Source organism: Parasteatoda tepidariorum, chromosome 9 (genome assembly GCF_982258835.1).
Source record: "Parasteatoda tepidariorum strain Cologne lab strain chromosome 9, Ptep-v5.0, whole genome shotgun sequence".
Lineage (NCBI taxonomy): Eukaryota > Metazoa > Arthropoda > Arachnida > Araneae > Theridiidae > Parasteatoda > Parasteatoda tepidariorum.
Genome location: NC_141763.1, coordinates 15,897,899 through 15,910,668, shown reverse-complemented (window position 1 = coordinate 15,910,668; position 12,770 = coordinate 15,897,899). Strand labels below are relative to the sequence as shown.

The following is a 12,770-nucleotide window of genomic DNA, read 5'->3' as shown; positions in this document are numbered from 1 at the left end:
ACTCGTTGAAAGGTTCCAGTGAGCAGTGTTGCGGTCGGAATTTACAAAGGACTGGTGTTCAGCCTCAGTGCGTCCCTTAGTGGACTGATCGTTAAGACACGGTTCCCAGCAGAACACCGAAGTCAAGCATCACTGGCTGCGGTCAGTGTGCGTGTGGGTGACCACTTAGATCAGCCTGCGTAGGGACCGAGGGTGTGAGGTATTGGTCCTCGTTAAGCTGTTCTACCGTAAAGTGCTCGACTTCGCGTGCAGGTCGTCGGGCTACCGAAGCGGGGGTGCAATCCCCTCCGCAGAGGATCAAAATTGTGATGGCATGTCTTCGGATCATCCTCAGGGATGTTTCCCAGACCGTCGCCAATAGCTCATTGTGCAGCTCTAGTGCAACGTAAAAGAACAACAACATCAGCCTCAGTGCTCATTTTAAAAGAAAACTCTCACGGTAAGTGCAAAATTGTGAAATTAAGCTCTTCAACAAAATTTTTATTTGTAAACTCTTCAATAGCATGCAGGAACTATGTACGAGATAAAATTGGTTTCAAATTAAACTACCACAATGCAATATTTCACGCGGAAGTCCTTGTAATTGATGAAGTAATCAATTACGTCACCCAACTAGAGACTAAGTGGAGCGACAGCAAGTCTAGCCTTGAAGCTTTTATAGATTACTACAAAATAAATAAATAAAATAAAACCGTAAAAGAAATCCGACGGCTTATAAACAGCTCAGACAACATTATGCTAAAGAGGTTTAAAGCTTACGCTGGTTACCAAGGAAATTAATTTGCAGACCAAGTGACGAAGGAAACTGCGATATTCAATGAATCAATAACAAAAGTTTAATTCCCAATATCATATGTCAAAAGCATGTTTTGAAAAAAACATCCATTAGCAAAATGATTGGTGAACAATGAGTTAAAACAAAATCTTTTGTTTTAACATATTGTTCACCAATTCATACATATATAACGGGCCGATAGATAACTGATCGTTTGAGTTCTGATGTAAGTTTTTGATCTAATATGAAGTTTTTTTAAATTCTGATTCAAGTTTTATTTCTATTTAAGTTTTACAAGCATAGTTTTAAAGATTTCTTGCTTTACTCTTTCCCATTAGTAAAAATAAATTTTTACTAGTGGGCTGCGCCCCCTGCTCGCTAACGCTCGCCAACCCCCGAAAATTGCTATGCAATCTTATATGGTTTGCTTCGCTCGCTTCTAACTTAGGTACATTGCAAATGCACAAAATTCTAAGAATTCAAAACAATCATTCAAATCCATAAAAAAACTTTTTTTTAAAAAAAGCATTACATCTTTTTAGTAAATACTAAGTCATTAAAATAAATTTGAATTCAAATAAATGACATGTAATTCGTTAAACCTATTAGAAATATGCTATAGTATAATTCGTGATATAAATCAAAAATCGTCAAATGAATTCGTAATATATAAATTCGTGAATAAAAGCGCTTTCGACAAAATACTAAAATAGATATCTATCGACAAAGACTACTCACTTCTGCCCAGCTTAAGGTTATTTCAGTTTCCGTTTTTAAAAGAGCTATATGTTGAGCCACCTCAGCTAGATTTGTCATGTGACATTTTTAGCGGCAATCATTGGTCGATTCGCCGTGTAAGAGAAATAGTAACATAAACAAAACAAAGCAAACATTGCCACCGGCGGAAAAGAAATACAGCCAAAATTTGGGTGCCACGTAAGAGAACTATATATATTAGATTAGATGATGAAATTCGAAAACTATTTCGATTTTAATAATTAATGTATTGATAATTTCATTACAACAGGGAAAAATATTTTTCAAAAAACTCATACGTTGGCAACTATGCTTACTTTTTCTAATACCTTAACTGAAAGCATAGTGATTTACAAAAAAAAAAAACTCTGTTTCATCTTGAGAAGATCTTCATTTTCCCTATTACTTAAAGACAATACGAAGTGAACTCACGTTCAGAACATATAAACACGTAATTTCAGAACGACTATTTGATAATAAAAAAAATAATAACCATATAAAACTAACATTTTCTTTTACTTAATATTTTTATTACCTTTTTCACGAGTATAACTGCAGCCTTATCTATGATTTTTTGTATCAAATAAAACTTTTTATTAACATGAAAGAAATAAAAGAAAAATCGCTCAACAGATACATTTTCCTTTTTCAGATACGTTTACTTAAGTTACAATGCGAATGAAACGGAAATTTACGTTTACTTTAGTGACAATATTGCTAATAAAATGGAAATTTATAAAGTATAATGATTCAAAACAAAGGAAAACAAATATGTCTTACAGAAAAATCTTTAAAAAAATAAATTTTCCAAGTAGAATATATATTTTTGTTTAGGTCTGAAACGAAAATTGTAGGGTGAATCATTTACTAAAAATGTAGAGAGAAGTTTTTGGTGGAGACAAAAGTTTATTAAAAAAGTAGTGCCCTCTACTTTTTTTTCTTTAAACTTTTTGCATTTTAAAGCCACCTCTTAAAGACGTCTATTACTGTTAAACTACACACCACTCTAAGAGTTAAAATTTTTACATCATATATTTATCAACAGCATCTTAAGATCACAATTAAATCATCATTAATGTGTAAAAACACTGGCTGTTGTCTCGTCTTCAAGAGATAATCATTATATTATTAGAAGATACTTGATTACAAAAAGGTTGGTTGGTTCTAATGCCACTTGCTACACGAGCAAGCCTGCTTGGTGAAATCGAGCAAATTTAAGGCAGAGTGTGCGATCCTTATTTTTCAGTGGTGCCATCTATGGCCAAGAATTCGACTTCTGCCACATCTGTTTATAAGGCGGACCCATTCATTCTTCCACAGATCGCAATTTTGACCTGAATCAGAGAACGATCGATCTCCAATCCAGTACCCCCAGAGGTTTTAATTTATTATGGGAACATGGAGAACTTCGCGATTCGGACAGAATTTCAACGTGCATCAGTCGCCAACTACACGGGGAGTCTTCGACCAGCGGGGTTCAAACCCACGAACTCTTGGACAAGGGCCCAGCGACCTACCGACCAGGCTATCCCGGCCTACAAAAAGGTTGAATGCAACAAACACATAATTAATTTCTCCTTACTTTCATATCTATCTACTGAAAAAATCTAATTTAATATATATAATTATGTATAATATATATATTATATAATATATATAATCTAAAAATACTATTTTTTATATATTTTTTGTTTTCCATCAGTTTTTTAATTCTTAGGTCTGGTTAAAATGTTGCTTGCTCTTTACTTCTTTTGTCTTCATACCCAGAATAAAACTCAAAATTCGGACACTCTAACTAGTCAACTTAAGAAAATTAACTCTTTTTTTTTTCTTGTAGAGAACATGAATCGATTGATTATAATATTCTCATCAGACACAGAACTCTAGAGAGTATTTGAGAGCTCCAGTTAGTCAAAAAGTATTCGAAAGATTTTTATTGTCGAAAAATTCTCTAAAGAGATCGAAAACAGTAAGCACAGATCTCCAGGAAAAAATTTGAAATTTCTAGTTATTCAGAAAAGTAGATGGAGTTTTGGTTGACGATTAAGCTCTATTTGACAATAAATTTAGCGTGTAGCGGTCAGGGCTTGATTATTACTCACCTCTTCATCAGTCACGAAGCTCTGGTAGAAATATTCGTGCCCACTTTATTTGAAAAGTTGTTAAAATTTCGATTGCAAGATTTCGCTTCTCCAGACACAAAATCGATTTTGTAAAAGCATAGAAATAATATATTTATCTACGTATAAAAAGTAAATAAATAAACACAGCAATAATAAATAAGAAGACGTGGTAATAATAATCAGTGAACTTGTTTTTTTTCGACGTAGCTCTTACTACTCATAGCTAGAAATGAGTGTCTGTAAAAACGTAAATAGCTCAAAATGGTAATCTTGTTCGAAATACTAGTCAAAGTTACGAAATCAGAGATATCAAGAATTATTAATGTTTAGTCATGTTTCTTGTTTTCTTTTTTTTCTTCTTTTTTTTTTGCGAATTGTACATTATTAACCGTTGAGACTTCTATGTTGTAACACGCATTAAATTTTCCTTAAATCACGCAATAAAATGGAATGTTTTTACAACCAATTTCTTCTTACTTCAGGAATAAATTGTAGACATATTAATAAATTATATGTTAAAATCATTCACTAATCAGGGATAGTTAATTTTTTTCCGGAATAAAAATAAGAAATAAAAGCTACTAACTACCACTTTTTTTCTGAATAAGTTGAAACTCTGACTCTAAAGCAGGGGTTTCCAACCAACATGAGACCGCGGGCCACAATTAAAAAGATCAGTCAAATGGCCTGTTGGATTTTGTTGAGAGCAAATCAGACTGAAAGTCACGTAGAACAAACTGAAAATTAACTTTTATTTACATAAAAAAGAATATAAAAACAATAAGATGTTGCCAGCACAGGAAACTCAAACTATCTAACTAATCTTGAACTCAAACCTCAACATCCTCCCCACCCTGGTCGACCTCGAGGGGGATGACCAGAGCTACCGGACGGGTCATATTGTGACCATCAACTCTCAGCTCACAGGATCTTAATTTTCCATCTCGTCCTTCATGCAAGTTAACCACTCTAGCTTTCTTCCACATGTGAAGTGGTCGGACATCTTCTTGTAGAAGTACAATATCGCCAATTCGGATGTTAATGATATTGTCCTGATTACGAACTTGATGAAATGACCGCAATTGAAGCAAATATTCCTTAGACCATTTTTTCCAAAAGCAGTCGAGTAAGTCCTGCTGCTGCTTGTAGATTTTTCTTAGCTTTGTGTTGTTATTTGGGCTGGATGGAATGGCCGTTAGTTTCCGTCCTGTCAAGAAATGGCTTGGTGTTAAGGCTGTGGAACTGTCATCTTCGTATATCAATGGTCGGCTGTTCAGAGCGGCTTCTATTCCAATGAGGGCCGTGGACAGACCTTCCTCGTCAAGAAGTGCTCGTCCGAGTACCTTTCGTAAACATCGCTTGACAACTCCGATTAGGCGTTCCCACCAGCCTCCCCACCAAGCCGCTCGTGGGGCGATAAATTTCCAAGTTATGCCATTTTGGGCATAGTATTGCTGAGTTTTAGCTGATGACAGAACTTGCCATAGCAGAATCAAGTCCTTATTTGCTGCATGAAAAGTGGTAGCATTGTCGGTATAGATTATGTGTGGGAGTCCTCTGCGGCCAACAAAACGTTGTAGTGCTAAAAGAAATTTGTCTGTGGTAAGATCCGACACAAGTTCGATGTGTAATGCACGTGTTGTTGCGCAAGTAAATAGTGTTATGTAGGCTGTGTCTCTTGATTTCAAACATCGAATATTCACGGGTCCAGCAAAATCAATTCCTGTGGTAGTAAATGGAGCAGAAGGTACAACTCTTTCAGGAGGTAAAGGAGCCTCGATTTGTTTTCCGTATTTCGCTTTGGACAGCTTGCAAGGTAGGCATTTGTGAATAACTTGCTTTATAGCTTGACGTCCTCTTAAAATCCAGAAGGTTGAACGTAACTCGGACAGGATTATACGCACACCTAAATGGTGAAGTCGTATGTGGGTATGCTGGATCAAAAGGTGGACAAAATAGTGTTTACCATCGAGCAATAAAGGGTGTCGAGTGTCAGAAGAAATGTTTGAAAATTGCAGCCTTCCCCCAAGGCGTAAATAATTATCTTCGAGAAAGGGATTGAAACAGGAAATTTTGGATTTTTTCGGCAGGGGACGTTCAGCTTTTAAGGCATTTATTTCAGCTGAGAAACATTGATTCTGTACAGTTTGTATCCAATAGTTTTTAGCTTTCTCTATTTCATTACAACTCAGTTCATGAGTTATACGTTGCTGTGTCTTACAGTTGTATACAAAACGTAGTATCCAGGCAGTCACACGAAGAAGTTTCGTATAAGAACTATAACGAGATATGTCTATATGTTCTCTATGTTCTGTAGTTGCAACGTAGGAGGATTGAAATTTGGTTTTTCGTGATTCAGCTTCAACTAAAGGTTGTGTACGTGTAGACAAAACTTTGATAGGCCAAGTTTCTGGATCATGTTTTAACCATTTCGGGCCGTGCCACCAAGATTCTAAAATTGATAATTGTGATGGAAAGGTACCACGAGTAAGATGATCCGCAGGGTTATCTGTACCGGGACAGTGGCGCCATTGTGCTGAAGTAGTGTTTTGAAGAATTTCTGTTGTTCTGTTGCAGACAAATGTTTTCCACTGGTTGGGATTTCCCTTTATCCAACTTAAAGCTACAGTAGAATAGCTCCATAGTATGGCAGTGTGGGAATTCATGTTCGTTTCCCTGCAAAAGTATCGGAGTAGGCGAGCTCCTAGTAGTGCAGCTAACAATTCAAGTCTCGGAAGGGTGACCCTTTTGATTGGGGCTAGTTTATTTCGACTGCAAATGAGATGGATCTCTGTAGAAATATCATCTGCGTGACGAGCGTACAAGCAAGCACCATATGCACGTTCCGAAGCGTCGCAAAATACATGTATGGTAACGTCGGAATTTTCGGAAAAGCCAATCCATCTTGGAATGCATGTTTCATTCAGATAGTGTAATTCATTTATCCACTTGTGCCACTGCTGCGCTACAGATGGAGGTAATAGTTCGTCCCACTGAATACCACTAAGCCATGTATCTTGAAACAATATCTTCACAACTACTGTAACTGGAGTAAACAAGCCTAGAGGATCGTAAAACTTTGACATCAACTTCAGTAGTAAGCGTTTTGTTACTGGTTCTTTACATGCTTGAACAATTTTTGTCTGCACATCAATTTGAAAAACATCACTGTTAGTATCCCATCTAACACCCAAGACTTGCGTGATATCCTTAAACGAGACGTTTTCTTGTTTCCACATATCTTTCAAAATCTTAGAATTTGTAGTCCATTTGTCTAATGGTAGGCTAATAAGTGATGTAAGTTGCTGCAGTTCTTGGTAAAGAATCAGAGCTTCAGTATCCGTAGACGGTCCCGTAACAAAATCATCCATATAGGTGTTATTCTCAATGTGTCTAGTTGCTGTAGGATATGCTTGTTTGTGTTTTGTAGCCAATTCGCGAAGAGAAGCTGCTAATAAAAATGGACTAGAGACGAGTCCAAATGGAAGACGTGTGAATCGATAGGTTACAATTTTATCTTCAGTGCGGAGTCTCCCATCAGGAGTATATGTAGTATTGTACCAAATAAATCGTGTTGCATCTCTGTCTTCTTCTGCTAGAATCAGCTGCAGAAATGCTTGTCGCCCATCACTAGTGATTGCTATTTTAGAAAGTCTAAATCTCAACAGTGTGGCTAAGATATCGGGAAGAAGATTTGGTCCTACTTCAAGAGCGTCGTTCAAAGATGGGTGACCTGGAGAATGTGAAGATGCATCTAAAACTATACGCCACTTAGTTTCTCCATTTGTGATTTTCTTTACAGCGTGATGGGGCAAGTAATATAAACGTTCTTCATTATGTGTTTCTGAAACAACTTCAACGTGTTTTTTATCAATGTAATCTTGCATGTGCTCAATATATTTTACTTTGAAGTCTGAATTTGCATGCATTTTCCTTGTTAAAGATTTAAATCGTTGAATTGCAACTTCATAATTGTTCGACGAAAGTTGAACTTCTGGTTTCCAAGGCAATTTTACAACTCTTCTACCATCGATGATTTCAAAAGATTGATGAAAGTTCGTCAAGAGTTCTGAGTTGTGAGGACTTATTTTTTCTTGTGTTGGTTGTATGCCAATGCTCTCTAAGTTCCAGAAATTTCGTACCACATTATCTAATTCCTGAGTTGAAGTATCCACATCAACATTATGAACCGTTGAAATGAAGGAAACTGTTGCGTGTGATCGAGTTCCACTAAGTACCCAACCAAAACTTGATGGGACCAATGCCAGAGAATCCGACAACCTGACTGGAGCTTCAGAATTCATAACAATCCAGTAGTAATCTGCACCGATTAAAATCTCAATTGGTAAGTTCGACAATGAATCATCTGGATCAGCAAGTTTCATTCGCTTGTTTTTAGCAAAGAGTGAAACATCCGTTGATGAAGGTAGGTGTGATGCATATTTGTTGGAGCTTTCAAATGCAGTAACATCAACTTTAGATTTGTCCCAGATACTTGATAACTGAAATTTGACTTGTCTTCGCATGTAGCCAACATTAGCTGGGGATTCAAAGGCTTGAATGTCCAAATGTCTGGTTGAAATTACTGGAAGTTTTAAAGCATCCACAAGATTAGAAGAAACGAAACTAGATTGACTTCCACCATCCAATAGACAACGTGTCAGTTTTGTAATGCCAGTTGGCCCAGTTATGAAAACTCGTGCAGTTTGCAAATGAACGAAACTGGAAGGCGATACATCAATTTTGTTTGTAGATGTAGCCGCAGGCTGCTCATTGGTTAGAGGTTTGCATATTGATGTATGGTGTTTTCTCTTGCATTTGGCACAGCGAAATTTTTCTCTTCGGGGGCAATTTTTTTTGGTATGTCCTCGGTTAGTGCACAAAAAACATCTATTACTAGTCTTCAATTTCTGTATGCGCGCGTCTATGTCCGTTACAACATTGCACTGTTGAGGCCAATGTCCGACAGTTTCACAGAAAGGACAAAAGGGTGACATTATTTTACTTTTGGTAACTGATTTAGAATTCACGTTAAAATTTTCCAAGGAGGATTTAATAGGATAGTCTGGAGCAAGTGAACCTTTAATATTACTTGCAGTAATTGATCCCTCGACCTCTTCTGATAAAAATTTCATTAATTTTGAAATATCGCTTTCACCAAAATTTTCACGTTTGGCATGTACAATCCAGTTACGACAGATTTCATGAGGAAAAGCACGAAGTATTTTAGGAGCCAAAATTCTTCCGTATGATTGAGTTTCTTCTCCTAAAGCATCTAAAGCCTGTATTCTTCGATTACAATCAATATATAACTCATTTATTGCTGCTGGAGAGTGATTTTTGACAGGTTTTAGGTTTTCTAAATAATCGAGATGAGCCTGTATTATTTTATCTTTATCGCCATATTTCGATTTCAAAATATTCTTTGTTGTTGCATATGTTTCTGCAGTTATATTAATTCCATCAACTATTCGTTTTGCTTCTCCATTTAAATATCCCCGCAAAAAAACATGCTTGTCAATCAGCGATAAACTTTCGTTTTTGTCGATACAGTTTTCAAAACGTTCCCAAAAACTATGGAATTCCTCAATTTCGCCGTAAAACGTATTTATTTTTATTGTAGGCAACTTTACTGTAACATTTGAAGGCGAAGACGAAAAATTATTTATATTGGCAGCTGTTGGCGATGTTTCAGAAATTGAATTCGTGTTCCGATTCGCTGTTCTTTTGAAATTAAATAACGCCAAATGAGCATATTCTGTGTATCTTTCGCATTCTATTATGTCTTCCTGATATTCTTCATCATTTAAAAAATTATGTATTTCATCGTCTGCCAAGGTTAATTCTTTAATTTTATCTTGTAAACGTTCAATGTTGTATTCTTTTTCAGTTTGTGTACTAGCAGCATCGTTCAATTTCGTCGTTAGTTTCGTAATGGCGGTACGTAGCGTCGTTCGTTTGCGTTTAAATATTACAAGTTTTTCACTACCGGTAGCCATTCCAATTCAGATTTTTGACGAAAGTAATTATAAAAGGTTCAGTATGACTTACCGAGTTATTTCGGCACCAAATGTTGGATTTTGTTGAGAGCAAATCAGACTGAAAGTCACGTAGAACAAACTGAAAATTAACTTTTATTTACATAAAAAAGAATATAAAAACAATAAGATGTTGCCAGCACAGGAAACTCAAACTATCTAACTAATCTTGAACTCAAACCTCAACATGGCCGCAGCTTTGTTAAAATTTTATATAGGACTCTTTTAAGTCAGAAGGAACATTAAATATTACCGTCAGATTTTTCTCAAGTTGTTCAAAATAAAAGTATTGAATTACAAATAATAATAAATATTTTCTTGAATAAATATTTTCTTGGGTGCAAAACCTGAGAAATAAATTTTTTTGCACCGTTGGTATGCTAAATTTCACAGAAGCGAAGAAATTAGGTTTTTTTAGCGAAAGAAAAGTATTTTAAACCAATATAGATTTTTTTACGAAAATTGTTCGCTAAAAATGACAACTAATATATTTTAGTTTGCGGGCCACAAAAAAAGGCTTCACGGGCCGTATGCGACCCACGGGCCACCAGTTGGTATGCACTGTTCTAAAGGTAACGTAAAGGGCCAAAAGTAATAGTGTCATTTTTTTATTCTATAAAATAAATAATTTGATTCAGTAACGTTTGATTACCGTTCTATAGCAACTCAGAACATAAAAATTTCTTGATTTTATCTTTTGGCATCAGCTTAATAAATAATTATATCGTTTGCACTTTTCATTTTTAATAATATTCAAGATTTAAAAGACATTTTAATGGTAATTTACGTTAATTCAAATACATAAATAGCTGATTTGTGATAATTTGTCTATTTTACCTGATTATTTCAGTCAACTCAATTAATTTTTAATTTTCTTTCGATCCTAAAAGTGCATTTTTAAAACGTTCAGCTTCGTTTTTTTCCCCCTTTGTACTGGAAAAATAATTTACTTAAAATTCACGATCCTTAAATGAGGAACTATTCACATTCTTTTTTTTAAAGCATTGAACTTAAGTTTATGCTAATTAACTTTTAATTAACTTTTTTACTCTAACAAAGCTTTTAATTAATGAAATAAACTCGACATAAAAAAACCATGATGAAAATTAGAACCCTAATCATGTCTGTTTTACTCCGTTACATCTCACTATTTCAAGATGAACGAAATAATTTTCATTAGGTAAGATAACTATCTCATTAACATACCATGTTTTTACGTCTAAATTAGTTTTATTTTTGCTGAAAGACAACCAGACATAATTAGTCGGAATACGTTCTTTTTTTTTTTTACGCAATTCGATATTTGACATAATAATTCCTTATACTTCAGTACAAATCCTTTCCTTTTACTTTCAAACAAATAGTTAAACGTAAAGAAGCTAAAAATAGATTAGTTCTTTTTGATGCTTACGCATAATTATATTTTCAGTAATTAGAGATTTTGAAATTTAATTGCATTCTATTATACACAACTGAAAAATTTAACAAGCTTAAACACATTATTTTGTTTTCATTTGTAAATTAGCTTAATTAGTTTTTATTTTTGCAAACTTTTTGTCATATAATTATCTCATTAACGTTTTTTGCACAAAATATTCTTTAGTTTGATTTTTAAAATCTTTTTTTAAATGATTGTTCTCGACATAGTTTTTATTTAAAAACAATTCTAGCGCTGAAAACCTTTTTTGCATCATGAGAATAAAAAATGTTGATGTTTTTTCAAGCACTGTTTAATTAAAATTATTTGGCAAGGATTGTAAAAAAAATTACTTTGAGCAAATAATTTAATTTCTTTCGGAAGCATTTTTCTTATAAAAAATTTATTTTTAATTTTAAAGCATTAAATACAAAGATATCATTGAATTAAACGTTATTAAGCTGAATTAAACAATTAAGTTGAAATAAAAGTTGGTTAAAAAAGTTTAGTTGCATTAAGAAGGTAATAAGTTTAATATTTAATGAAGCAATCAATGAATCAACGAATTAACCAAAGAATGTATCAGCTCATAAAAAAGTCACTGAATAAATGATTAATGAAACAGCAAATCACGAAATTAATGAATCAGTGAAAGAAATATTGAACAAGTTAGCAAGTAAATGAAAGATTAAAATGATACATAAGAAGGTTAAAAACTTCAGGTCAAAATGAGTATACATTGCGTATAAGTCTAAATGAGTACGCATTGTCTATTAAATTTAAATGAGTGAGCATTGTGTATTAAGTCTAAATGAATATACAATGAGTATTAAGTTTAAATGAATATATATTGTTTATTAAATCTTAATGAGTACGCATTTTGGATTAAAATTAAATGAATATGCATTGTGTTCTTGTTGTTTTGTCCCACGTAGTGCAGAAGAATCAAATAGCTAAGAAGGCGTCCAAAACAATTCTTGGCGATGTTAAAGACCCTCGGGGAATAAAGCTGTTGACAGTCTGTGGTGTTTGGGTCAATGTTGTAGAGTTTAGCCAGCGTAGAAGGCAATTAAAAATGTTACCTGGAGAAAGTTGGATTTCAGGACACTGAGGACAAGTAGTGTAACTTCTTCGGTCATCAGGGGAAAATTTCATTCCTTTACAGTGTCCTGCGCGTAGTCTGGCTATGGTAGTTGATCTATACATAGTGGATTAAGTCTAAATGAATATGCATTGTGTATTAAGTCTTTATGAATATACATTGCGTATAAGTCTAAATGAATATGCATTGTGTATTAAATCTTTATGAATATACATTGCGTATAAGTCTAAATGAATATGCATTGTGTAAAGTCTAAATAAATATAAATTGTGTAATAATTCAGAATGAATATGCATTGTGTAAATTCTAAATGAATATACATTGTGTATTAAGTCTGAATGAATATGCATTGTGTATTGAGTCTAAATGGAATATACATTGTGTAAGGTCTAGGTAAATATGCATGTCCACAGAGAATTGTCATGGCAAGCAAGTCACTACAGCAATATATATATATATATATATATATATATATATATATATATATATATATATATATATATATATATATATATATATATATATATATATATATATATATATATATATATATATATAT

General features: G+C 34.0%; 1 protein-coding gene across 1 annotated transcript; it reads right to left on the bottom strand.

Annotated features, from left to right (window-relative positions):
• Positions 1 to 2,569: 2,569 nt before the first annotated feature.
• On the bottom strand, positions 2,570 to 12,315 carry LOC147803338 (uncharacterized). The gene is made up of 4 exons (XM_087150505.1): positions 12,192 to 12,315; positions 7,682 to 8,521; positions 4,491 to 7,498; positions 2,570 to 2,635 (listed from the first exon to the last, which is right to left on the bottom strand). The coding sequence occupies exons 1-4, from the start codon at positions 12,313 to 12,315 to the stop codon at positions 2,570 to 2,572; spliced, it is 4,038 nt and encodes a 1,345-aa protein (XP_087006631.1).
• Positions 12,316 to 12,770: the final 455 nt, after the last annotated feature.